The sequence below is a fragment of the Sapajus apella genome, unplaced genomic scaffold (genome assembly GCF_009761245.1).
Source record: "Sapajus apella isolate SASKATOON/1434 unplaced genomic scaffold, GSC_monkey_1.0 scaffold46, whole genome shotgun sequence".
Classification (NCBI taxonomy): Eukaryota; Metazoa; Chordata; class Mammalia; order Primates; family Cebidae; genus Sapajus; species Sapajus apella.
Window position 1 is genome coordinate 20251379 of NW_022436986.1, and position 27132 is coordinate 20278510.

The following is a 27132-nucleotide window of genomic DNA, read 5'->3' on the forward strand; positions in this document are numbered from 1 at the left end:
GAATCACTTGGCCCTAAACACAGCATCCATTGGCTTCCTCCCCTGTCTTTATGTGAATCATGAAATTTTCCTCCCTGTGCTTGCCAAGGGGCTCCTAGTGTGGTAAACCACACTCCTGGGACATGAGAAGGATCTAGAAGCCTCTGGGTAGTCCCGAAGGTCAGCCAGCCCGGTTCCCCCCCCCCACCCCCTAGTTCTAGCTCCAAGCTCCAAGAAGCTGCAGGCTGCTCCCACCTCTGCATCTCTTGTGCTGTGTGACCTTGGACGCATCTCTTGCCCTCTCTGGGCCTGTTACTCTCTTGCTTACAACCAGGGGGCAGCTCTTGCTCTAGGAAGGACCAATGGCATTTTCTTGCAGGGGCCGCCGGGTGCAATGGGAGAACCAGGCCTTCCTGGGGAAGCCGGGATGAAGGTGAGGCAGGATGAAAGAAGAGAAAAGTGACTGTTGAAACCAGCTCCCAGCTGGCGGCCATGTCCTGTCTACAGAAGCAAAATGGGCCCTTCTTGTGGCTGGGATAATGGGTTCTCTGTGCTCCTGGCTGGGGCATGGGGCCTGGTCGTGGCCACAGTGGAGTGTGAAGCCCCTCCCGTGCCCACTGCCAGGCAATGGGCTTTTTGGGACACCTGCCCCTGCCTCCATCTGGGGTGGCTGCACCTCCTGGCCTCATGCGATACCATCTGCATGTCAGCGCCAGTGCTGCTCATTACCTGCTAAGAAACAGGTGCCCATTGATACCTGGGCTCTGAGGAGAGCCCCTCCTTATTCTGCTGTTGGAAGAGGACCCTGTTCCCCTTGGAGGCCCCAGTGCTGATGAGTGATGCTGGCTGGCCCATGGACATTGCTGAGGCAGGGCCCAGGGGAGCCCCAGAGGGGCTGTGAGACTTCAGGCCAATCACCCCCTTCTGTGCCTAAGTCTCCCTGTCACTCAGAGAGAGAATTGGACCAGGCCTAGGGCTCTCAGACTTGGCCTAGTTCCAAAATCCTTTGTTCAAATACCAATGAAGAAAACCACCCCACGTAGAAAACTGATAGAAGTGGGATTGTTTCCATTGGAGCAGGCCTGGGGGCTCAGAGCTCTGCCCTCCTCTGTGCCCCTAGACACCAGGGATGCCTACGATGCATAGCTTGAAAATTCTCCAGTGAGAAAGACCCTTTCAGGGCCTTTAAGCGGGGGACACGTGACATTTATTCTGGCTCATTTAGGGCTTCTTCCTCATTTGGGTTTCTCTTCAAGAAGTCTCTCAAGGAAGAGAAAAGTCACATAGTTGCCATTGCTGTATCCAAGGCTCTTGGAGCCAGGCTGCCCGGGGTTCCAGTCCTGAATCGGTCACTGCCTAGTCTCGTGAGAGCTTGGGCTCCTTCCTGAACTCCCCCAGTGCCTCCGATTCTTCACCTCTCAAAGAATACCTTTCTTTGCAGGGTTGTCTTGAAAGTCAAATATGTTCATATAAAAACTGATGGTCTCAGCCTGGACAACATAGCAAGACTCCCCCTACAAAAAATTTACAAATCTGCCTGGCATAGGAGTGTCCCTTGAGCCTGGGACATCCAGGCTGCAGTGAGCTGTGGTTACCCCACTGCACTCCAGCCAGGGTGACAGAATGAGACCTTGTTTCAAAAAAAAAAAAAAAAAAAGTCCTCAGAACAGCACAGTTCGTTATGAATAAGATGGTGGTGGTGGTGGTGGTAATGGTCCTTCTGTCCCGGCATGGGAGAAGAAGCCCGTGGCCGAGGCTTGCTTGGAACACAAGCTCTGGTTGGTGTTTCACGATTTCTCTGTGGTCCCTGGGAAGAAGGGCGTTCCCCAGCGCCTCCTCCCCCACCCTAAGTCAGAGCTGGTGGAAACAGGAAGGGGTGGTGTGGGCTGGGGCTGGCCCTACCCGCCCCCATGGACTTTTGTTTGGCTTCTTCTAGGGTGACCTTGGACCCCTGGGCACCCCTGGGGAGCAGGGCCTCATTGGGCAACGGGTAAGTTGAAGCAAATTTATTTTCCCTGAAAGCCCCCAGGGGGTGTGGGTGCAGGGGGGAAGAGAAGGGCTTTTCTCAATCTCCCCGAGCCTCAGTTTCCTCAGTTACAGAAATAGACCATGAGCCTCTGCAGCCTCGCCAGTCTCTCTTGGTAAGCCAGCGTTTCCACAGTGAAGAGAAAGGCATTTTGTGGTCAAAATATTTGAGGCCCACTGCCTGTTCAGTGTTCCCTCTTACACATTAACAGCAGCATTTTCAAGGCTCTGAGAAGGCCTGCAGTCAAGAAATTGGTTTCTTTGGGATTAATTCAGGGTCTTCAAACTTATTTGACCCCCAGCACTTCCATGGAAAAACACAACATGGTATCCCCAAAAACTGCTCCACAGAGAGCTATCTTCCCTTTCCCAAAAGAAACGCACCAGGCTTGTCTCACCCTAAGAACCCGACTAGCCTGAATCTAGACCCCGGGGGCACTGTGAGGATACAGAGCAGGTGTCCCATTGCACTTTGCAGGGGGGACAGGTGGGGCGCAAAGGGAGAGGAAGTTAGTGTGGGTCTCAGGTCACAGGGCCTCTAGGACCCCAGCCCAAATCTTTCCGTTGCTCAACTTTTCTTTTTCCCAGTGCCTCGTATTACCCATGGCCCAAAGGTTACGGCACAAAATTAAGACCTAGAATGTAAGAGAGTGGCCATGGGGGGAGAGAGGATGAGCGTGGAGCTTGGAGGCCTGAGCTGGCAAGTCTTGTGTGTCCATAAAGACTGATCAGTAGAGTCTCCTTGGGGGCCTATGTTAAGAAGGATCCTGAGCTTGGGCATGGTGGCTCATGACTGTAATCCCAGCACTTTGGGAAGCCAAGGCAGGTAGATCAGTTGAGGTCAGGAGTTCGAGACCAGCCTGGCCAACATGGCGAAACCCTGTCTCTACTAAAAATAAAAAAATATATAGCTGGGCGTAGTGGTGTGCGGCTATAAAACCAGCCACTTGGGACCCTGAGGCAGGAGAATAGCTTGAACCTGGTAATTGGAGGTTGCAGTGAGCTCAGATCATGCCACTGCACTCCAGCCTGGGTGACAGAACGAGACTCCCTCTCAAAAAAAAGAAGGATCCTGAGGTTGGGTCAAGGCTTGGTAGGAAAGAGAATGATGAGCACGCGTCCTGTGCCCACTATGTCATGCCCTTTTCTCGAGGCAGAAGGAGCACAGCAGTGAGGTAACAGAGGCCCATCTCTGGAGCTTGCATTTCGGCAGGCTGATAAGTGATACCACCATGGGTACCAGAGGAGCACAGACTACCCAGTTGGCACGTCGTTGCCATCCTGCATCTGATGGTCCCTGAGGCCCTTTCCAGCTCAGACTCTGAACAGGGATGAATTCTAAAAGCAGAGAGATACCCAAATTTAATCGGATGGCCATTTAGAGAACTCAGTTGTCTAGGGGCATTTCTGGAGCTGGAAGGGCAAGCCTGGTTGAGGGCAGGCCAGGGACTCAGTGTTCTTGCTGTCATTCCCAAGCTTGCTAGCAAGGAAGTCTAAAGATTGGCCTCCCTTTCCTCTTCGGAGAAATGGGATTCCACTGAGGACTTCTCTGCAGGCTTACTCCAGTTCCAGTGGTAATATTGCACACGGCTGCCGTGTGTGGGACACTTACACCGCGCCTTACAGCAGCCCTTGAAGGAAGTGGTGTCAGCCCCATTTTTCAGATGAAAAAACAGATGCCCGTGAGAGCTGAGTAGTTTGCTTGTGGTCAAACAGCCAGTGAATGAGAAACTGAGAAATGAATGACACTGATGTCTGGCTGATGTCAAAGCCTGTCTTTAACTACTAGGCCACGCCACCTCCTCAGCCCAGCCGCTCAGCCTAGACATGATGTCCAGGACCAATCCATGACAGGCACCTTCTAAATTCATGACCTCGTGTAGCCCGCACCCCACACCGCCCCGCAGAGGGAGCTGTTAGTAACCTGGGGGTCCACTCCCCCTTTCTGGAGAGCTGAGGGTGGGCACCTCAACCCTCCTGCTCATTTGCTAATTCAGCCCCTGGCTACTGTGCACCTACTGTGTGTCTGGGCCTCTAGAGTCCCACTGCCTGGAGATCCGTGGGTCAGGGTCCTGCCCCACTGAGGGGGTGGTGAGAAAGGAAACGCACACTGGGGCCTCCTCCCAGTAACATCTCCTCCTCTTTCTCCATTACCCTTTCCAGGGAGAGCCAGGCCTGGAGGGTGACAGTGGCCCCATGGGGCCTGATGGGCTGAAGGTAAGTGCCCTTTTAGGGGAGGGCCTGGGGACCCTGGCAGGGAATTGCTTTCCCATCTAAGGCTTAAGTCCTCCCAGAAGCACTGTGTTCCCATAGAGATCTGAGATGAGACCTCCAGCTCCCATTAAGAGCAGGGTGGGGAAGGGTCAGCAATGTCCAATGGCCATCTCCCACCCTGCCCGCTGCACTGCCTGTTAAAACATCAGCTTCTGTTGGCTAAGGGTGATTCCTGAGCACTGGCACTGTGCCAGGCCCAGAGCCAGGGCCTTTGATCTCTGTTATCTTGCAAATATCCTGGAAGATCAGGAAAATAATAATCACCACCATTGCCTTATGAGCCACAACTTAGGGAGGACTAGTCACATGCATACCAGGTACAACGCTAAGCCCTTTATCAGCTTGATCCAGACAACAGTGGAAGTTCTGTCTTTAGATGAGGAAACTGAGACTCAGAGCAGTCAAGCAACTTGCCCAAGGACACACAGCCAGCAATTGGCACATCTAAGACCCGGATCTGGGCCTGTTTGGCTCCAAAGCCTCTGCTCGCTCTGCTGTACCGTGCACCCATTCTAAAGGCAAAAAGGCTGAGGCTCAGAGGAAGGCAGAGATATATTCAGGACCCATGGCTGTGAGTGAGCATCCAAAATTCAAACCCACAGCTCACAGGGGCCAAAGCCTGCTGGCCCAACCCCACCCTGCTGTTCCCTCAGAGCCACCAATGTCAGGAGCCTGAAGAGGCACCTGAGCTCACCTGAACTGCGGGCGGGAGGCAGGTACCGCCCTCTGTCTCTCCAGACCCAGCTCCAGCCAGGCCAGTCCCTGGCCTCCGTCTTGGGCCCCACTCTGACTCCACAGGTGGACTTTCCCCGGGGCTGGCGGTCACCCCATGCAAGTCAGCTCCCTGGCCCAGGGTCCCAGGGGCCACATCAGGGAACCCCCTCCAACCCACCTACTCTCCAGGTGACCTTGGAGAAGCAACCCCCTGAACCTCAATTTCCCCATCCCCAGGCCTCCACCCACCCTCAGCGTCCCCTCCCCACAGCCCCCCAGGGTGCCTTGGTGACCGGCCCCTGCTGACTCCTCATGTTTTCTTGCAAGACCGAGAGCGCCCCCTGCCTATCATCTGCCTGCCTCCTCACCCCCAACCCTGAAGCATCCCAGGGTGTAGGCAGGTCCCAAGACCCGGAGCATTTGACAGCCCCGCCACATCCTTTGCCAGTGCCCACTACACTGGGTGGTGATGCTGATGAAGGTCATGGCTAAAGTGCTTTGGGCACTTTCCCTGTGCCACCCACTCGAAGCGCTTTGCCTGAATTAACCCATTTAATAATTACTCTTCCCAGCAACTCTCCCAAGCTTGATACATTACCATCCCACTAGGCAGATGAGGAAACTGAGGCACAAAGCAGCAGCCTTCTCACTCCACTCTGGGCAGCCACCTTTCTTCTTGGAATGCACACCAAGCGGGGTGGGAGGGGGTCTTCCAGACTGGGTGCCTCCCAGTCTTCTCCCTCCACCTTTCATGACTTCTTGGCCCTGGCTTCGTCCTCTTTCCCTCCCTTCAAAGCCAGTTCTACCTGAGTCCATGTGCTCAGATGCATGGCATCGTCCTCCGTCTACATGAATTCCAGGAGATACCTGTTTTCTTAAGGTGTTTGTCCAGGAATCACCTCATGGCGAAAACTGTATCTTGAATATGCACAGCACTTTATAGAGGGCTTTTGTGCCCGTGATCTCTTTGCTGATGTCTAGCTGATGGTGGCGGTGGTGGCAGTGACCAATAACAGTTAGCTTTTATCCAGCTCTCATGTGCCAGACATGCTGCTAAGCTATTTTCATGGTTTATCTCTTTCAATCCTTGCAGTAATCCTTTGATCCTTATTTTACAAATGAAAAAACTTGTTCAGGGTCACACAGCTATTCAGGAACGGTAGCAAGATGTGAACTTAGGCAGCATAACCCCAGAGATGAGGGAGGCATCATCCCCTGAGCAGAGAACCTTGGAATCAGGAGGAGCCAGAACCCCAGGTTCACACGGCACTGACTTAGTCTGTGGTATTAGGGAGTCTTTGCCTCGCTCTGCACCTCAGTTTTCCCATCTGAAAATGGAGAGGGTTACGCAAGGCAACTTGCAAGGCTCTCCTGAGCATTGGCAGATGGCTGAGGATTTGGGGCATCCCCAGGAACCCCCAGAGCCTGTTCTGTATGGGATTCCCAAGGACGTGCACCCCAGAGGTCCGGTTAGTCCCTGGAGTGTGGTCTTATGCAGAGCCCAGGTGAGAGCCCTTTGCTGAAAACCCGACCAGCCACCTGGTGCAGGCTGCCTGCCTCTGAGAGTTAGGAGAACAGGTGGCCAGGACCACAAGCCAGAAATGGAATCCCAGGGCCAGGGGAGTCTGCAGGAGAGTCATCCGGGCCAGCCCCTGTCTTCATGCCAGGCTGTGCTTAGAAGCTGAGACTCAGCAGGAAGGGACCTGAGAGAACAGCCTCGTGCCCAGATCTGCTCTGCACTGGCCTGCACTTCAGCTCGGAGTCTCCTGCCTTTATCTGTGCCAGCTCTGGACCGCTCCCTTAGAAAATCTGCCCGACTGAGCTAGAAACTGCCCCAGCAACTCCCTCACACCCATCTCCTGCCCTGGCACCCAGGCCCCCGCAGGCCCAGGTTGCAGCAATGAGCGAGAATGAGTCACTCTGTCAAGCCTCTCTCCTGCGCCAGGCCAAGCCCCAGGCTCCAGCTTCATGTCCTCCGCTTCCTGTACTCTCTCCTCTGGACGCACACCAGTTTATGAGTCCCTCATAAAGCTTGGCACCGGAGGACAAAACTGGTAGACACACGATGTTTTCCAAGCCTGCTCCCCCCGCCCATCCCTTCATCGTACCTGTGACTTCATGTCCTGTCCCATGGGTCTCCCTGAGCAGTCACAGCTAAGCCAGTGCAGACTGACCACGGGCCCTAGGCCTGGTAGCCCCGATGGAGGCGACCTTCTGAGGGGCGGCGTCCATGCCCATGCGGCACTCCTCACACCAGCTCTGCTCACGGTGATGAGGGTGACAGCCCATGCCCCATCCTGGAATCCTGCCCGCCCCATCCTGGAACCCCACCTGCCCCCAGTCTCCCTAGGAGTATACAAAAATTGCTGCAATGAGATAAGGCAGGTTTAGAGTGACGCTGGTTGCTTCAAAACCATAAAAAGCCCATGCCGGCCGGGCATGGTAGCTCACGCCTATAATCTCATTACTTTGGGAAGCCGAGGTGGGTGGATCATCTGAGTTTAGGAGTTTGAGACCAGCCTAGCCAACATGGTGAAACCCTTTCTCTACTAAAAGTACAAAAATAAGCCAGGCATTGTGGTGTGTACCTGTAATCCCAGTTAGCAGGGAAGCCAAAGCCAGAGAATCGCATGAACACGGGAGGCAGAGATTGCAGTGATCTGAGATCATGCCACTGCACTCCAGCAAGGGTGACAGAATGAAATCTGTCTCAAAAAAAAAAGCCCATGTCAAGGGCTGGCTTTCCAAGGAAATAACCTAGATGCCCCAAAGGCCCAAGGTCCTGGGAAGACCTTGGTTACAGCCCTATAACTGTAAAGAGGGCATCCTCAGGCTCCTGCTTCAAAGTCCAGCTCCACCGCTAGCAAGCTGTGGGCCTTTGAGCCAGATGACTTGATTTAGCTCTGCCTCAGTTTCCTCATCTGTAAAATGGGACTAAAAGAGGACCAGCCTTGGAAAGCTTTTGTAGGGATTAAGTCAGTTAATAGATGTTAAAGAACCCAGAATATGGTCCTGACATGGTTAGTGCTATTTAAATGTTAGCTCCATCTGCTCCCCAGAGAAGGTATTCTGCAGCCAATAAGAATGATCGCCGTGCAGAGCCCAGAGCAGTGGGAGGGCCCGTTCACCATAGAGCAAAGCAGTAACCATTACAAAGATGGAGACCAGCGGTCCAGTGGGATTGTGCCTTTAGAGCTTAGTTTACTGCTCACTAAGGGTATCCTGAACACTCGGGCCTGATTCATTGCCTGGGGACAGTGGCTTCACTGCCCTGAGCCTGGTACATACCATCCAAATTGTTACCTACCATTTATTATTAGTATTCACTGTTTTTATGTCATCAAGGATTGAAAATGCAACTCAGAAAAATGGAAAGAGTGGCTCCGAGAGGGAGAATTGGGTGAATTTTCTTTCTTGATGAAAATTTCTTTCAGCTAGGTGCAATGGCTCACATCTGTCATCCCAGCACTTTGGGAGGCTGAGGTGGGAGGATTGCTTGAGCCCAGGAGGTCGAGGCTGCAGTGGGCTATGATGGCGCCACTGCACTCCAGCCTGGGAGAGAGAGCGAGACTGTCTCAAAAAAAAAAAAAAAAAAAGAAAAGAAAAAAGAGTTCAGCTTCATAAGACTCGTTCTCCCAATGTGTCTAAATTGGGGAGAAACTGACCCCTTCCTGTGAACTCCGTGGGGTGCGTGCAGTGAGGACCCTGGCCTATCTCTGAGTCACTCTGCCCTTCCCCACCCAGGCCCAGGCAGGGACATGTAGGAACCTCCACGTCTGGGATGCGTCCTGTGCAAGCTTAGAGCTACACTGGGCTGGGCAGCTGAGCCTTGGCAGCCTGCCTTTTTGGCAGCAGAGGGAACTGTCAGGGGAATCTAGGGGCCAGTGACTGTGGACACCCGAATGGAGCCCTGAGGTCTGGGGCCTCTGATGGACTTGGTAACTAACTTATTCTCTCTCCTTCTCCCCTCCTCATGCCTTGCCACCCAGGGGGACAGGGGAGACCCAGGGCCTGATGGAGAACGTGGCGAGAAAGGCCAGGAAGGGCTGATGGGTGAGGATGGGCCCCCCGGCCCCCCTGGCGTCACTGGTGTCCGGGTGAGTGCGCTGGCTGCTGGCAGCGCCTGGGGCCCTGGGGTACCCTGAACACTCCTGCCTGTGCAGGCACCTGGGTGGGAGGTCTTCCGGTAGAGCCACTGAAGGATCTTCTGCTGTGGTCCTTTCTCTACCTGGTAGTTTGCCAGAGAACCAGTCTGACCATGTCCCCTCCCCGCTTTACGCTCCATGGCTCTGCAGAACAATGTCTATTCCTCATCCTCCCTCACCCTGCTCTGTACAAATCTGGCCCCTACTGACCTCATCTCGACGGTCCCCCATATCCAGCCACACTGAATATTTTTAAGTTCCTTGGACAAGCTGTGGGCCTTACCCCTGGGCCTTTGCACGTGCTCTGCCTAGGATACTCTCCCTTCCTCGCTCCCCTGTCACCTGCTTAAGTCCTATTTGACCTTCAGGTATCACCATAGATATCACCTGCTCCAAAAAGCCATCCCTGACCCCCAGGCTGGGCCCTGAGCCCCCAGGGGCATGCATAACCTCCAGTAAATGTCTTGACCCCATGAAGGCCAAGACCGTTTCTGGTTTTCATTTACGTCTTTAACAATGCCTCAGCCAGTCGCCGTGGCTCATGCCTGTAATCCCAGCACTTTGGGAGGCCAAGGCGAGCAGATCGCTTGAGGTCATGAGTTCGAGACCAGCCTGGCCAACATGGTGAAACCCCGTCTCTACTAAAAATATAAAAATTAGTCAGGCATGGCGGCACGTGCCTATAGTCTCAGTTACTCAGGAGGCTGAGGCAGGAGAACCACTTGAACCCGGGAGGCTGGGGTTGCAATGAGCCAAGATTGCACCACCCTACTCCAGCCTGGGTGACAGAACAAGACTCTGTCTCAAAAAAAAGAACAAAAAACAGTGGCTGACACATAAGAGATGACCAAAGTCTGTTGATTGAGAAGACAGAGTGGCTCTGCTCTCCCACCCTAACAGAAATGTGCTTAGTCCACAAACCCTCACGAGCAGCTTCCCTGGGCCGGGTCCCCTGAGATGGAAGAGGTAAACCATCTCTAACGTGGGGAACATAGAAGCCAGTAGGGAAGGGAGCAAAATTCTCCTGATTGAATGTGTGTAGATAGACAAGTTGCCCAGTGCTTTCCCGAAGGTTCCCTCTTTGATACTGACAGCAACCCCTGAGGACTGGGGAAATTGGAGCGGTGAAGGAAACGCCCCAGGCTCAGGCACTGAGAAATGGCAAAGCTAGAATTGGAACTTTGGCCTGCGTGACTCTCCACACACTGCCCCTCTGCTATGGCAGGCTTGGAATCCGGGGCTTGGCCATGGGGCTGGGGATGAGGCTGGAGGCAGGTGAAAGGTTGATTTCTGAGTGACTCAAATACTGGACTGATGACTTGGAACCTGACTTGGGAGTGGGGGCAATGGTAGTCACAGGTGAGCAGGGCTTGTGTGAGCCAGCAGTGCTGGGTCAGTTCGGCGGAACTGCCTGGGACTTGTGGCCTGGCAGGCAGGCTGCCCCAATGCACAAGCCTGCTGGCATCCACCTTGAGCCAACCAGAGAATTCGTGCCTCTGCTGCCAGCCCAGGCTCCCTGGGCTGTCCATTTCGCTCTTCATCCCTCAAGCAGAGAGGTCGATGTCCTTACCTAGGCAAAGGCAACCCAGTTTGATTCAGTTTGAATCAGGCCTGCTCTTGATGCTGTTTTTTCCCTGTGAAGTGTTTACATGACTCACCTAGGACAGATCCAAATGAGACTGCAACAAACTACGGTTGTGGGAAAATATTTGTTTCCTAAAAATAGCACTGAAGTGCCAATCCCCCTGAACAGCTGCAACAGAGTGAACTCACCAAACCAAAGAAGAATAAATACAAGGGCGCTGAGTCAGCCAGGAGGCTTCCCCCCAGGCTTGACTCAGCGGCGGGGAAGTGGGCCAAGGGGAATTTAGCAGGAGGGGCCCCAGCCCTGATTCTGCATCAGGAACCTGGTCTGTGACTTTTCACTCGTCCCTTGCCCTCTCTGGTCTTGTCCTTGAAGGATTTGGAAAGAATGTGTGCTAAGATCACTTTGAGTTCCAGCATTCCAGGGACCCTTATTTAGTGAGTGTTGAGTATCATGGCTGTGGAATGGGCAGCAACACGCGGCAGAAATAGCCTTGGCAGCAGAGTCCTGAGGTTGAACTTAAGCTTCTGGCTCAAGCAACCCACTCTTCGTGTGACTTTGGGCAAATCACTACCCCTCTCTGAGCCTTGGTTGTCTTATCTATAAAGAATAAGTAAAACTTAGGATAGGAAAACACTTTATAAAATGCACCAGAAATATAAAATATTGTCTTTATAAATTTAGAGGAGAAAGTGACTAGAGGCTGGTGATGATGGTGAGTGGATGGTGCAGGTGGGGGCAGCAGCAATGGTAGTGGTGGTGATGGTGATGATAATGGTGGTGGTGGTGATGACGAAGATGATGGTGATGGTGGTAGTACTGATGGTGGCGATGGTGATGATGATGGTGGTGGTGGTGATGGTGGTGGTGATGGCGATGGTGATGATGGTGGTGGTGATGATGAAGATGATGGTGATGGTGGTAGTACTGATGGTGATGATGGTGGTGGTTGTGATGATGAAGATGATGGTGATGGTGGTAGTACTTATGGTGGTGATGGTGATGATAATGGTGGTGGTGGTGATGAAGATGACGGTGATGGTGGTAGATGGTGGTGATGGTGATGATAATGGTGGTGGTGGTGATGATGGTGGTGGTGATGATGAAGATGATGGTGATGGTGGTAGTACTTATGGTGATGATGGTGGTGGTGATGGCGATGGTGATGATGATGGTGGTGGTGATGATGAAGATGATGGTGATGGTGGTAGTACTGATGGTGATGATGGTGGTGATTGTGGTGATGATGATGATGGTGATGGTGGTAGTACTTGTGGTGATGGTGATGATGATGGTGGTGGTGATGATGAAGATGATGGTGATGGTGGTAGTACTGATGGTGGCGATGGTGATGATGATGATGGTGGTGGTGATGAAGATGACGGTGATGGTGGTAGTACTGATGGTGGCGATGGTGATGATGATGGTGGTGGTGGTAGCAGTAGTGGTGATTGTGATGAGGTGGTGATGGTGGTGCTGGGTGCTGGTGGTGATGGTGATAGTGGCGGTGGGAGTGGAGTGGAGGTGCGGGTGATGATGGTGGGGCAGTGGTGGCGATGGTGGCACTGATGATAGTGGCAGTGGTGATGGTGGTGATGGCAGTGGTATGGGTGGGAGGGGTGAAACGTGGTGATAGTGGTGTGGGTAGTGGTGATGATGATGGTGATTACGATGGTCATAGTGGTGTGATGGTGGCTGCATTAATGTCAACATTTTGCCATCACTCCCATTATCCCATATGCTGGGATTGGAAAGAGAGTCTCTGGGGCCAGACCGAGTGTGTGCAAAGTGATAAGGCAGTGAGGGGCCTTACTTGAGTCTCTTTGGCATCAGGATAAATACCTCCCACTCTGTGGCCTGGAAACAGTTGAGTATTTAAAAATAGAATTTTATGAGCCATCGGGGCCTTTCCAGAAATGCATCTGTATGGATGGGGCCCAGCAGACATCTTCATTCTGGGCCCACAGCCTCACCCACTGGAGGCTCTCGGCTGGAGAGGGCCTGTCCCAGCAAGTGGCGCCCTGTCCTGGGGGAGACGCAGCCTTCCGTCTCCCTGCCCCTGTACTGGATTCTTCAGCACTGACTCATCTTGACTTCTGCAAGGGATCAGTCAGCTGTCGCAGTCACCTCAGTGCACTGGCAAATCTCACCAGTCACTGTAACGTGGCTTTGCCGTTGCCCGACCAAGACCAGCCTGGAAGGAGAGGTGCCCCAGAAATGGAGCAGCTGTGTCTCCCTTCTGACCTGGCTGAGAGACCCACAGCGGGCTTCCTGTCACTGAACCTCAGTTCCTTTCGCTCCAAAATGGGATAAATAATCCCTTCCTCCAAACACTGGTGAGAATTGAATGAATATTTATGTAGAATGAGAACTGTAGGGATTGTTGATGTTTTATCACCGGAGGAGCTGGAGATTTTGCTGTCGGATAGAAACGAGATACAAGCTACATACAAGCCGCTTCTTTTAAATTTTCTTCTTTCAAATTTTCTTTTAAAAAGGCAAAAAGAAACAGGTACAATTAATTTTAAAAGCCAGTGTGGTGGCTGATGCCTGCAGTTCCAGCACTTTAGGTGGCTGAAGTGGAAGGATTGTTTGACTCTAAAAGTGTCAGACCAGCCTGGGCAGCACAGGGAGACCTCGTTTCTATAAAAATTAAGTTAAATTAAAAATTAGCTGGGCATGGTGGCGCACGCCTGTAGTCTTGGCTACTCGGGAGGCTGAGGTGGGAGGATCACTTGAGCCCCAGAGATTGAAGCTGCAGTGAGCTGAGATCAAGCCACTGTGTCCCAATCTGGGAAACAGAGCAAGATCTTGTTTCAAATAAAAAAAAAAAACAAACAAGGATTTAATTTTAATAATATATTTAGTCCAATAGATCCAAAATATCATCATTTCAAGATATAAGCAATATAAAAATCATTAATAAGATATTTAGCATTCTTTTTGTAGTAAGTCTTTGAAATATAGTGTATAGTATATATTCATAGCACATCTCAAATGTGAATTTTCACTGGCAATACTTGATCTGTATTTAGATTTCATAAAACTTACAGTTGAAAATGTAGGTTTATATACCCAAGTTACTCCAAACAAATTTTGTAGCAACATAATTGGGTGTCAACATTTAATGTTTTTGTTTGTTTGTTTGTTTGAGACGGAGTCTCGCTCTGTCGCCCAGGCTGAAGTGCATTGGTGTGATCTCAGTTCACTGTAACCTCCACCTCCCCGGGTTCAAGAAATTCTCATCCCTCAGCATTCCTGAGTAGCTGGGATTACAGGCATGCACCACCATATCTGGCTGATTTTTGTATTTTTAGTAGAGACAGGGTTTCACCATGCTGGCCAGGCTGGTCTTGAACTCCTGGCCTCAAGTGATCCACCCACCTCGGCCTCCCGAAGTGCTGGGATTACAGGTGTAAGTCACTGTGCTGGACTTAAATTTAATTTTAAATTAATTAAAGTTAAATAATATTAAGAATTCAGTTCCTCAGTCATAGGAGCCACATTTCAAATGTTCAGTAGCTGTATGTGGCTAGTTCAGTAGCCGTATGTGGAGGCCACAGGGCTGGTCCCATGTTAGAGGCGGGGAAACTGAGGTTCAGGGAAAGAGCAGGACTTATCCAGGGGCACATGTAGACTCAGGCATCAGGATGCAGGCAGTCTGTGCCAGCGTCCTTCCTGAGCCAATGTTCCTGGCCTTCTGAGGGCCACAGGGTGGTCTGCCTGGTGCTTTCCTTTGGGACAGCGTCATCTTCTCTGGCATCATAACTGATGCTGTGTTATGTCTTTAGAGCAGATATCTCTCCCTTGTGCTGAATCAAAGCCAACCGCCCCATAATTTTCATGTGCTGGCTACCTTAGAGAACACGGCTGGCCCTGCCCCAGAACAGCTGCAGAAATCTGTAGACAGGAACCAAGTCCTCTGGGTTGGTCCAGATGTTTCCTTGTTCCTCTAGGACCTCCTCTTCCTGTCCCTCTTCCATCACAATTAGTCAGTGCCTCTTCTTAAAGTACAATACTTATTCCCAAATGGGACATCACCTCCTTCATTCTACGTCTGGTGCCTCTGTTAACACAACCAGAGGGATTACATCAAAGCAGCTCTGTAGTGCCTACCAAGAGCATAGACATTCTTTCTAGCTCCCTTGAGGCTTGCAGTCAAGAAGTCCTTTCCAGGCCAGAAATGCTGCCAGCCCCACTCCCTCCCTCTTGATCGAGTATGGCCCAGGATTTATTCTCTCTCTTCTCTTTCTCTCTGTGTCTGTCTGTTACTGTCACATGCACACTTGCACACACTCACTCACCCTTGCTGTGCAGTTTCTCTGACAACTGTGGATACAAAGCTGGATTTGACCTCCAGGGCCGGGTAGGGCAGGCCAGGCCAGGCCAGAGCATCTCTTTGGGAAGCCCCGTGGGTTAGGGGCACAGTGGTCTGTCAGAGGGAATAGCCTGGAGACCCCAAGGTAAGTGGGAGAAGGCAGGTGACCTTCCCAGCACAATTCCCTACTATGAGGAGACTTCTTCAGCCTATTCCCTGAGAGACAGGCCCTGTTCGAGGGACATGGTCACAGGAATTGTACCCAAGTGACACCCAACAGCTCAGAGATAGGGAAGAACTTATAAATCCTCTCCTGCCACCTCATGTCATCAATAGGCACCATGAGCCAGGGAGTGGGAAGGGCCGCAGGCATGGAGCCAGACACAGCTGGGATTGAATCAGGGCCTGCATAGAGCTGCTGGGACACTGGGCAGAAGTCACTGTGTCTTTGGGAACTTGGCTGCATCAACTGGAAGTGGGTCTCACTGGGGCCTCACGTTCAGGATCGTTGGGAGTGTGGATTGCACTTGGCACTGGAGGGAGCTCCGTGCAGAACACTGCTCCCTGTAGGACACCCCTGGATGCCTAACAGTCGCCATGACAATAGTGAAGCCAGCAACTGCCGAAGCCACACCCAGCATCCACGCCTGCACTAACCACAGGCCAGGCCTCGCTGTGAGCACGTTCTCACATCGCCAAGTCAAATCCTTAAGTTCTGTGACACTGTCCCCACTACACAGCAGAGGATGCTGAGCCCAGGAAGCTGGGTCATGCTCAAGGTCACACGGGTATTGAGTGGCAGAATTGGTTTGGAACCGGCCGTCTGCCTCCAGAGCCAACAGTCTGGCCACCTCGCGGATCCACCTCAACTTCCCCTCTTCTCTCATCTTTCTCTTGCTGTTTCCCCCCTCTCCCTTCAGGGTCCTGAAGGAAAATCAGGGAAGCAAGGCGAGAAGGGCCGCACTGGAGCCAAGGTGGGTGCCCCCTCCTGCCTTGATGGGCCCACATATTTCCCCCACATCCCTCCCCTCCCCAGCCCCTCTGTCCTGCTGAGGCCTGGTGACAGCTTGTCTCTCCTCCTGTTGCAGGGTGCCAAGGGCTACCAAGGACAGCTGGGTGAGATGGGCGTCCCTGGAGACCCCGGACCCCCTGGCACCCCAGGCCCTAAAGGGTCCCGGGGCAGCCTGGGACCAACGGTGAGGACTCTCTGGCTGGAGTGGGGGAGTCATGCATGGAATAGAGGGGACCAAGGGCAGGAAAGGGGAACACCAGGCTTCCCTGCGCTGTATCACCTGCCCCCACTATTAATGGAGCACCCGGTGCTCACCATCCCAGCCGCCTCTCTTGAATCGTGAATCCCTTTGGTAACCTGCAGAAAGCCGCAGCTGTGCCTCCAGAACAGTATACACCACACCGAATATTCCTGCTATTTGAAGGGGGTGTGAGTCCCCTACAGCCCTCTCTGGACCCAAATTAATTAGCCTTGTTATTAACATTAGGGGAGAAAGGACCAGATCCTTAGGACCGTTTTTATCAAACGAGGAGATTTCACACTGGAAATAGATTCAGAAGGAACAGGGCGATGCTGCTGCAGGTCCTTGGATGACTCTGAGGGTGTCCCAGGGCATTGCTGGGCTGCCCTGAAGGAAGGGGCCCAGAGGGGTTTGATACCTGCAGGAGAGGAAGACCCCAAGGGGGATCAAGGGAGGGAGGCTGGAGAGGGTGGCAGAGCAGCTCTGAGTTGGCTGAGTGTAAGGATAAGCAGCCAGCTGGTTTGTGGCATTTGCCCGTTTCCGTGGTGTAAGGGCTTCCTCCAGGCTGATTTCAAGCCACCGACAGTAAATGCAGAGTGGGAGGAGTTACACAGCAGCCCTCCCTTAGGCAGTGTTTCCACCATTGCGCACAGATGCAAGGGACCAGAATAACCCCCTTAGCGTAGGTAGGAGGAAAATGTAGTAAAATGGCTAGGAGGAGATGAGTTTTGAATGTCCTCTATCTTTATTTTAATAAAATTAACTTAATTGAAGTCCATAAAATTTGTTAATAACTGCTCTGTTTCACTGGCTTGTAAAAGTCCTGAAAATTTAGCAATCGGCTGTCTTGAACCCCTGGAGCCGGGAGGAGGAGGGCTGGGACGGTATGGGGAGCTTCAGGGAGGAGCGGTAATGTCACTGACTTTCCGCCTTGTTCACACACCTTCGTTATGGGCAGCGCGGATGTGCCAGGCTGCTGGGCAGAGCGGGGCTGGAGCCTGTCAGGGAGACTGCCTGTGTCCCTGCTGTGAGAGCCACATTCCATACCAACGAGGGTTTCCTCCTCTTGTAGGGTGCTCCGGGACGTATGGGGGCCCAAGGAGAACCGGGACTGGCTGGTTATGATGTAAGCAGATATCACCTCCCCTCAGCCCCCGACTCTTCCCTGCAGGTGGGGACACAGGCCCATGCCAGCCTCTGCCCACCACCTCCCAGCTGAAGACTGGCCCCTGGGTCACTGAAGATGTGGGGTCTCACCTGCCCCAGGGAGTCGCAGGCCCAGAGCCCTGGTGGGGGTAGAAGATCATGGATGGGACAGGTGTGGTTGGGTTGAGCTACCCGAGCCCTCCTGAGAATTTCCTGCCCTGGGAGGGCGCTCCGCATGCCTTAGCTGCTGTCTGGGGAAGGGACCATTTTTGCATCCAGGCTGGCACCTTCTTAGACATGGCTGAGCCAAACCCAGTTTACACATCTGGGGAGATCAGGGTTCAGAGGGGTACGGTGCCTACTCAGAAGGGGAAACCGTGGCTTGGGAGGATAAAGAGCATGCACGAGGCCCGACAGCGTCAGTGTGGAGGCGGGATCCTCACCCTGGTCTCTGCAGTTCTAGATCCAGTATCTAGAAGAGATACAGCAGGGAGGGGAGGAGAGGGAGAGGAAAACAGGCGAGACAGGGGAGACCCGAAGGGGCGCTGTGAGGAGCCCCAGGGGTGTCTGCACCTGCAGGCCTAGCGAAGGCCTGGAAGGTCTGTTGAGGCCAGCATTTTGCCCCTGTCCCTGGTCCTGGCTCGGAGGACAAAGCTGGCTCTCCTGAGATAACACTCCCAAGTCTGCTCCAGGGTGGGGCAGGCAGGGCCCCCGACCATCCAAACTGGAACACCCCTTTGGGGCATGTCTGGAGCCAGCATGGAATATCTGGAAGGCCAGGACCCAGAGAGGCACAGACTTAGAGCCACACAGCCCACTGCGGCAGAGCTGAGAGTCAGTTTCGCAGCCCAGTGTCCCCATCTCAGAGTCCGAGTCCTTTGTCCTTCCTGAGTTCTCATTCTCACTTCCCTCCTTCTTGTTTTCCTGTAGGGACACAAAGGCCTCGTGGGACCCCTCGGACCTCCTGGGCCAAAAGGCGAAAAGGTGGGTGTTTACTCTGGGGGAAACAGCTGCACCCGTGTCTGAGGTTGAGGCCAGCTTCGGGGCGAGCAGGAGAAAGCTCCTGGGGTACCTATGGCTGGAGAAGCCTGTGAGGGCTCGCCCCCTGCAGCAGCCAAGGCTAGTGTCACTGCCACCACACCCAGCAGGCAGGAGCCATCAGATCCACGTTCAGCACTGTATGCTGGGTGTCATCTTTGCATCCAGCACTGGAACGAAGACATGCACTCCCTGCTCTCACGGGGCTTACAGTCGAGAAGCAGAAACGGACATCAATCTTGTAATGACTAAAGCTGTGACACCATCATCTGTGTGGACATGGGAATTGAAGCCTTGCCGGTGAACCAGATCATCCAGCGAGCGTGGGGAGAGGCTGCAGAGCAGGAGAGGGCTTAGGACAGAGAGCGAGGAACCCCAGTGGTTAGTGGTCAAGGAAGGAGCCACCAAGGCAGAGGGCAAGGCGTGTTCATCCTCCACCCCTTGGCTCCATAGTCGGTAGAGGAGACGAATTGCTGGAAGGTTCTTGCTGATCCCTGGACCCTCCGCTGCCATGCAGGTGGGGATTGTGGAGGGCTGGGAGTGCCAGAAGCTCCAAGGTACTGGTGCTTTGTCACGTCCAAGGCAAAACAGATCTGGCGCCAGAAGCCACGCGTCTGAGTCCTACCTTTATGGCCTGAGTCCCTCCGGTCCTTCCTCCTCCTCCCCTCCCCTGCTGGCTCAGCTGGAACACTGCCCTCAGCCCCTGCCTCCCCAGCACTGCTTTCTTTTGCCGAGTCAGCTCCCTGCTAACTAAATCCCGCTGTCAGTGACTCACACTGGCCCAGCGTGCTGCCCAGCCGACCCCTTCCTCCTGCTGGAAGAGGACAGCTCAGCCATCAGAGTGGGCATCCACCCCAGCAGATTCCACAGGAAGCCACAGAAGGTGCCACTCAGTACCCCAGGTCCCTCCTGGGCCCTCGCAGCCTGCCAGGGCTGGCACAGAAGGGGTTAACACAGACTCAGAAACAAGGAAGCCATGGTGTCCCAAGGCCTGCACTCAGGCCATCTGCAGCTCTAGAAGCAGTCCCTGTGGCTGCTGAGGATGGGATCTAATACCAAATCTGCCCTAAGGCTTCAGGGGCCTTGTGGAGGGGGGATCCCCAGGATTCCCTGAGCCTTGATTGCCTCATGAAGTGGTGGGGTCCTTGGGAATGAGAGGCCAAGGTGGAGGACGTCACATGTATGACAACCAGATGTCTTTTCTGACTTAGGAGTCATTATTAGATCAGTTCATTCCTCCAGCTCTACAGCAGTGCTTATGGAGGACTTAGCATGTTCTAGGCCCCGAGCTAGAGGGTAGCAACGATACGCTTAGCGGTCTCAAATATAGAGCTGGTCCCAGGAAGGAACAGCCACCCGCAAGCTGGACGGTGCTGGGAAGGCAAGAGCAGGGTCCTGGGAGACCCACCAAGCACACGCCCACATGGAGACCTCTTTCCCTGCCACTGCTCCCGCCATCCTCACCACAGCCTCAGTGCGGAGACATCATTGTTCTACAAGACAGGTGGAGAACCTGAGTCCCCATGAGGCTCAGAGACTAGCCCAGGATCTGTCGTAAGAGGGTGGCAGGGCCAGGATTTAGACCCCATCTGTCTAATGCCAGACCCTGCTCCCCCAACCAAAAGCAGACTCAAGACAAGGAACCCAGATGCTCTTGAACTTGAACCTCCCACCCCCACTCACCGCGGGGGTAAGTTCACGACAAAGCTGGTAGTTAGAGAGAGGGGATGAGATTCTGGGCCTTGGACAGGGCAGGGACAGTGTCCTACCAGATTTCTGGCACGAAAAAATGCATCCCCAACTACATCTGCCTTGCGGGGGATCAGTACAGCTGGCTTTGGGGGCAGATTGCCCCCTGATGCCTGAGTGGCCTTGGCTAAGACCTTCCTTCCTCTCGGTTTTGCATCTTTAAGTGTGGACAGCAGTCCCAGTGGCACAGATTGGATGAAACCTCATGAAGTGCCTGGCACATGGAACCCGCTAGGTCAAGACAGGCAGGCCCCTTCCCCAAAGCCCCGAAGTCCAACTGCCTCCGCCCACAGTGGGACCTGAGCACTGGGTCAAAGACCCATAGAGAGCAGGCAGGAGAAGGAATCCCCACTCCCTGGGCCACCCCTCTGGGTACAGCTGGTTCTAGGCCTCAGGCCAAGTCCCTTCCAGCCTTCAGCCTCCACCCACAGGAATCACAGAGGCCCCAGGCTGGTGGCTGATCACCACCAGCCTTCAGAACTGACTCCAGCCAGGGATGTGCCCCGCCCCAGGGACGGTTTGCCTGTGCCCTGCCTCTTCTGGCTTCTTTCAGTCCCTCTGAACAAAGGGGCTCAGGGGTGCCTGGCTTGAACCCTGTGCTCAGGAGAGTGACACCAGTTTTCTGGGACTGGAGTCTTCTGAGCCCTGAGATTTTGCCATTTGCTGTTTCACTTACAGCTTCCTTATAGTTGAAAGGTGGCGTCTATACCTGTCCTGTGAGGGGACCAGGGCCTGGGGTGGCCATGCCTTGAGGACCTCGGCTCTAAGCTCTGCCCCACCTCCCTGCCCCCGCTCTGGCCATGTCCATGTGACACAGTCTCACTGCCACTATTGTTACCGGCTATGGCAATTTTAACACCATCTGCTGAGCCCCTGCTCCACAGGCAGCTGCCTGCTGAGTGCTTCCTGTGCATTTCCTCACTGAATCCTCTGAACAGCACCGGGAGGTGCCCCCGTCCCGCTCTGCACACAGGAACCTGTCTCATGGACACGGCCCCCGTGCTGACCAGCTGCCAAGTGCCCCCTGGAGGGTAGGAGGTTCATCCTAAAGCTGCTTCCTTCCAGCAAGGATCAGAGTCATTGACTCTCGGATTGAGGGTGAAGAACTCTGAGCAGGTCCCATCGTCTCTTCAAGCCTCAGTGTCCTCATCTGCAAATTGGGATAATAACTGCATCTGCTTCGTGGCGCTGTGGGGCAGATTTCACGAGTCTGCCTGTGTCTGGCCTGGAGCAGTGCCCATGCATGCCAGCTGCTGGAGTTGGTGTTACTCCCTGCCAGCCTTCGAGCCTCATGCCGTGGAGTCCTCACCACTTCTTGATGCGCATCACATGCTGTCCCCTTCACCCCACCCCACTCTGCTCCCCTATTCCCCAGCCGAGGAGAGGAGCTCAGAGACAGGAATGGGCATGTTGCAGGACCATGTGGCTGGTCCTTTGCAAGCCAGGATGTGAACCCAGCTGTCTGAGCTCCCTGGCTTCCTGCAGAATCCTACAGCTCAAGGGCATCGGGATGGGCCATGCCCAGCAGCATGGAGGGCACAAAGCACTGTTCTGTGTTCCACACCACCCTGGGTCTAGCTCAGACACCCCTACCCTTCCCTCTCTAGTTTGTGTCCCCATCTGTAACCCTAAGAAGGCTGGACTTCTCTGACGAAGCCCTTTCTGTCTGAAATTCCTCACATTCCCCAGGAGCAGGCGGTTTGTCCTAAAGCTGGTTCTGTGTCCACAGGGGGAGCAGGGTGAGGACGGCAAGGCTGAGGGGCCCCCTGGGCCGCCTGGAGATCCGGTAAGCCCCCACTCGCCTGGGCCATGTGCCGTCCTAGGTGGAACCTGAGCCTCCTGCTGCATGGAGAGGGGTGGACTGATCAGGGGCCAGGGCTGGCATCCTCTGCACCTGGTGGCCCAAATTTTGCTGCTGTCTTTGTCATTCAGGGCCCTGTGGGTAATCGAGGAGACCGTGGGGAACCTGGGGACCCTGGATACCCAGTAAGTATCAGAGCTCCTACCTCTGGCAAGATCAGGCACGACGGGGAGAGGGGCAATGACATGAGTCTAGAAAAAATGAGAACTTCCCAGGCTTCTGTGCTGCCCCCAGTGCCTGAGGATGGGCCCCCCTCACCTGTCTCTCTCTGGCTTCCAGGGACAGGAGGGTGTGCAGGGCCTCCGTGGAAAGCCAGGCCAGCAGGGCCAACCCGTGAGTGCTGCTTCCTGTCCCATCCCTGCCTCCTGCCCTGAGTGGGGTGGAGCAGTGGGAATGAAAGAACTGGGCCCTTTAAAGCTTAAAGGGACCCTCCCTGCAGGAGGGTCTGGGGCAGCCATTTCCGTTTCTCCTGCCCCGACCCTGGGGATACCCCCCAGAACCTGCACCCCCAAACCCCTCCCCACCCCTCCCCCTCCAGGCGGAGACTGGCCACCCTCCCCGGGAGAGAATCCTGGGGCTGCCTTGCGTCATCTCACCTTGGTTTGCAGGGGCATCCAGGACCCCGGGGGCGGCCGGGACCCAAAGGATCGAAAGGCGCAGAGGTAAGAGGCCTGGGGCTTCAGCAGGGGAGACCGAGTCCCGGACGGGGGGGGGGGGCGAAGGCTGACCCAGGGTCACAAAGCAACCCTAACGCAGGCTGCAGAGGCTGCGAGGCAGGGCAGGGAGGGGCGGCCCGCCAGGAGCTGAGGGAGCAGGCTGCTTCTGGCCATGACCCCATCTCCCTTCAAACAGCCTGAGCCAGGAGGGACGATCAGCCCCATTTCACGGGGCTCCAGGAGGGGAGCCACCTGCCTGAGGCCAGCCAGAGTGACTTGAACCCAGGGCAGTCTAGGGCCAAGGCTGGCCTCTCTCTCCCCGACATCACACTATAGAGAGAAAACTGGGAGGAATCAGTGAAGGGGGACTGGAGGAAGAGGAGGCGGAGACAGGGTGTTCAAGGAGGAGCCATTCCTGTCCCTGGCCCCGGACCCCTGCATTCCCTCAGCCCCCAGGCTGGGCCAGTGCTCTCTTAATGCCCTTCCTTCCCCCGGGTGCAACCCCTCACCCACACTCCTCAGGGATATGTGGTCCCTAAATGATCAGATGGACCCATGGCCTCTGGCTCCTCCCAGGAAATTGCCAATGCCCGTGAGGTGACACCAGGGCCCAGAGCAGGCTCAGAGACAACCCTGGACATTCCAAGGCTGGCCCTGGACCGAGGCTTCCAGGCCAGTGTGCTTGGGCACATCTGTGGCCTCACATGCTCACTCAGGGGCCCACGATCCTCTCAGTCCCTCTTTCCAGAGCTCCTAGGGTCCTGCACCTCCACCAGGCAGCCTTCATCATGTGGCCCTTGATTTTTCAGGGACCAAAGGGAAAGCAAGGCAAGGCAGGGGCCCCAGGCCGGAGGGGTGTCCAGGTGAGTGCCTGTAGCCGCTGTTTCCCCCAGCCTCCCTGCCCGTCCACACACACACCCATGGCCCTCCACCCTGCCCCCAACACCGAATGCCCTCACCAGCTTTTTATGTACCCCCAGGGCCTGCAGGGGCTGCCAGGGCCCCGGGGCGTGGTAGGAAGACAGGGCCCCGAGGGCATCGCTGGACCAGATGGGCTTCCTGGCAGGGACGGGCAAGCGGGACAGCAGGTGAGTGGGGCTTGCGTTAACAGATGGTGGATCCATTTGGGACCAAGTGTGGGGGAACTTCCCCAGGCCATGGGCCAGAGGAGCCCATTTAGAAACTTGGATGGGTAGAACCAACACATCCAGAAGTTTCCTTGGGGTGGGCAACCATCTGATTCCCTGGCACCTGGAAGTGTGGACCTTTGACTGTCTCTCCTGGATGCCAGCACCCAGAAAGTCCTTCCATTCCTCCCCTAACTGGTGGATAGAGTTCCTATTCCGCCCCTTCCCCGCTCACAGTCCCACCCTTTCCCCCGCTCACAGTTCTCAGCTGCTCCTGTCCTCCTGGTCCAGTGTTGTCACACACATGTCCGTCTGACCATCCTGGAGTGTGACCCCTTCCTCCCGCTACACCCAGGGCTCACCCAGGCGTTAAGCCATCTGCTTTCTTGGCTATTTCCTGAAACACAAGAGACCCACCTTTGCCTGCTTTCTTGACAGGGGGAGCAGGGAGACGATGGGGACCCTGGTCCCATGGGCCCTGCTGGGAAGAGAGGAAATCCAGGTGTGGCTGGCTTGCCTGGAGCACAGGGGCCCCCAGGATTCAAGGTCAGATACTTCTTAATCCACTTACATCCCCCGCCCTTCCTGCTTGATGCAGGCTCTAGTGGTTCCGACTCTTCAGGCACCCATGTCCCAAAGCCTGAGTTAAAACAGAGTCCACACTGTTGACGTTTCTCGGGGGTCCTGCCCCAAGCTTGAACCAGACTTAAAAGGACAATTCATCCAGGGAGCTGTAAATACCACCCTGCCAGGCCCTTGAAACCTTCAACTGGTTTTTGAGCTGTCCACGGGTGCCCTCTCGTGGACATTTACGGAACAACAGCTGTTGCTTGCAGCCGGGATCCCCAAGGCGTCCTCAGAAAGCTTCCCAGAGCAGCGTGGGAGGAGGGGGCCACCATGAATCCGTCAGAACCAAGGGCTGGACACTGAAGGGGAGATGTAGATGAATGATTCAGATGTGGTTCTTCTCCTCCCTGAGCTCAAGGTTTAATTGGGGAAAGGCTGGAACCCTCTGAGACAGGAGACAGAGGGAGAGATGGCCTTGACCCAGGGAAGATTTGAATGAGAATAGAAGGGGAAAAGGTGGCCATGCAGTGACTCAGGGCTGTACTCCAGCACTTTGGGAGGCCGAGGGGGGCGGATCACTTGAAGTCAGGAGTTCAAGACCATCCTGGCCAATATGGGGAAACCTTGTCTCTACTAAAAATACAAAAATTAGCTGGGCATGGTGGTGGGTGCCTGGAGTCCCAGCTACTCGAGGGGGCCGAGGCAGGAGAATCACTTGAAACTTACTGCAACAAGTTAAGTCGAGATTATACCGCTTCGCTCCAGCCTGGGTAACAGAGTGAGACTCCATCTAAAAATAAATAAATAACAAGGGGAAGAGGCACTCTAGGGGTGTGAGCTGAGGTTTGCAGGAGGAGCTGCATGCTGTGGGGACAAACAGGAGGAGAGGAATTGCCGGAGAGGAGCAAGGAAGGCAGGGCCGGGAATGCTGCGGGAGGGAAAGAGACCTTCCTCTCTGGGAGGTGAAAGTCTGGCCACCACCCCCTACCAGGCCTCCATTTGTTGCCCCAGCCTTGCCATCTCAGGTGCCCTGTGGAATCACTGTTCTGACTCTCCTAGGCCCCCCCTCCCCCCCCCCCCCTAGATCCCCTTCCCTACTTTGACTGGTAATTTTGATGTGTTTCTTTAAGGGTGAGAGTGGGTTACCTGGACAGCTGGGTCCCCATGGCAAGCGAGGGACCGAGGGCAGAACGGGGCTCCCTGGAAACCAGGGGGAGCCTGGGTCCAAAGGCCAGCCGGTGAGTGAGGCCCAGAGAATGCACGTGCCCACGCACTTACACATGCACGCACTAAGACCTACACCTACAAACACATGCACACTCATACACACACACAAACACATTGACCCAGAAGCCACCTCCTTGCTCTGTGACAAGGGCTACAATCTGGGTACTGGATACCATTTTGCCACCCCTGAGCCAGGTGGTAGAGGAGGTTGAGGAAAGAGACCCGAGTGGTCCCTTCAGAATGAGGAGAGGGTACTCATAATCAGAAGGTGGGCTCTGCTGACTCCCAGTCCAGTGCCCTTTCTGTGCCTCACTGCCTTTGCCCCTCTGTCCCAGAGGCTATATTCAACTTACCCCAGCCTAGAAAAAGAGGGAAGAATGAACGGAGAATAAACAGGGCACATAGGAAACACATACCAAACAGTTTTAATACCTCAATTAAAAACTGAGATTGTCAGAGTGGGTGAAAAAGCAAGACCCAACTACATCCACTGCTACAAGAAATCCACTTTAAATATAAAGATATAAGTAGGTTAAAGATAGAGGTAGAAGAAGGCATACTGTGCTGACATTCATCCCAAACAGCTGGAGTAGCTATTTTAATACCAGACAAAATGGGTTTTGTCTGGTATTAAAGACAAAAAGAGCAAAGACTACTAACAGAAATAAAGGTCATTTCATAATGACAAGGAAGTCAACTTATCAAAATTGCATGAGAATCATAAATGTTTGTGCACCTAATAATAGATCTTCAAAATAATCAGGCAAAGACTGATAAAACTACAAGGAGAAATAGACAAATTCACAATTATAGTCAAGATTTTAATGTATTTCTCTCCTAATGGGTAGAACAGAGGTAGACAGAAGATCAGTAAGGATGTCTTGAACTGTATTATCAACCAACGTGATCTAATTGACGTTTATAGAACACTGCACCCAACATCAGCAAGATACACGTTCGTGACAAGTACATTCAGAACATTTACCAAGACAGACCATATTTTGAACCTTAAGACCAATACATAAATTTTATTTATAAAATATTTTAGTAATATAAATATTAAATAATGTATTTATTTAATAGTATAAATAAATATTTTATCAATTCATCCTTTAACAAATTTAAACGGATTCAAATCACACAAAGAATGTTCTCTTACCATAATGAAATTAAATTATAAATCAATAACAGAGAGATCTGAAAAATCTGCAAACATTCGGAAACTAAGTAACAAATGTCTAAATGACTCAGGGGTCAAAGAAGAAATCAAAAGGGAAGTTAGCATTTTGAATTGAATGAAAGTAAAACGCAGCACGTAAAAATCGGTGAAATGCTGTTGATGTAATATTTAGGGAGATCTTTATAGTAATACCTTCTGTATTAGAAAAGAAGGAAGGTCTCAAATAAATGGCCTCAGATTCCATCTTAAGAAATTGGGGGTTGGGCTGGAGAAGGCAAATTTAAAACA

At 53.6% G+C, this 27132-nt stretch overlaps 1 protein-coding gene across 1 annotated transcript in view; it reads left to right on the top strand.

Annotated features, from left to right (window-relative positions):
* COL27A1 (collagen type XXVII alpha 1 chain) overlaps positions 1-27132 on the top strand; it is a gene marked incomplete at its 5' end in the record, with an annotated part of 150356 nt that overhangs the window by 104398 nt on the left and 18826 nt on the right. Inside the window, 16 exons of the mRNA XM_032239900.1 lie at positions 359-412; positions 1916-1969; positions 4168-4221; positions 8982-9089; positions 15961-16014; positions 16129-16236; positions 17366-17419; positions 18370-18423; positions 21956-22012; positions 22159-22212; positions 22367-22420; positions 22696-22749; positions 23553-23606; positions 23724-23831; positions 24309-24416; positions 25568-25675. Of these exons, the coding sequence (XP_032095791.1) occupies positions 359-412; positions 1916-1969; positions 4168-4221; positions 8982-9089; positions 15961-16014; positions 16129-16236; positions 17366-17419; positions 18370-18423; positions 21956-22012; positions 22159-22212; positions 22367-22420; positions 22696-22749; positions 23553-23606; positions 23724-23831; positions 24309-24416; positions 25568-25675 (1137 nt within the window). The remainder of the gene's footprint in view (positions 1-358; positions 413-1915; positions 1970-4167; positions 4222-8981; positions 9090-15960; positions 16015-16128; positions 16237-17365; positions 17420-18369; positions 18424-21955; positions 22013-22158; positions 22213-22366; positions 22421-22695; positions 22750-23552; positions 23607-23723; positions 23832-24308; positions 24417-25567; positions 25676-27132) is intronic.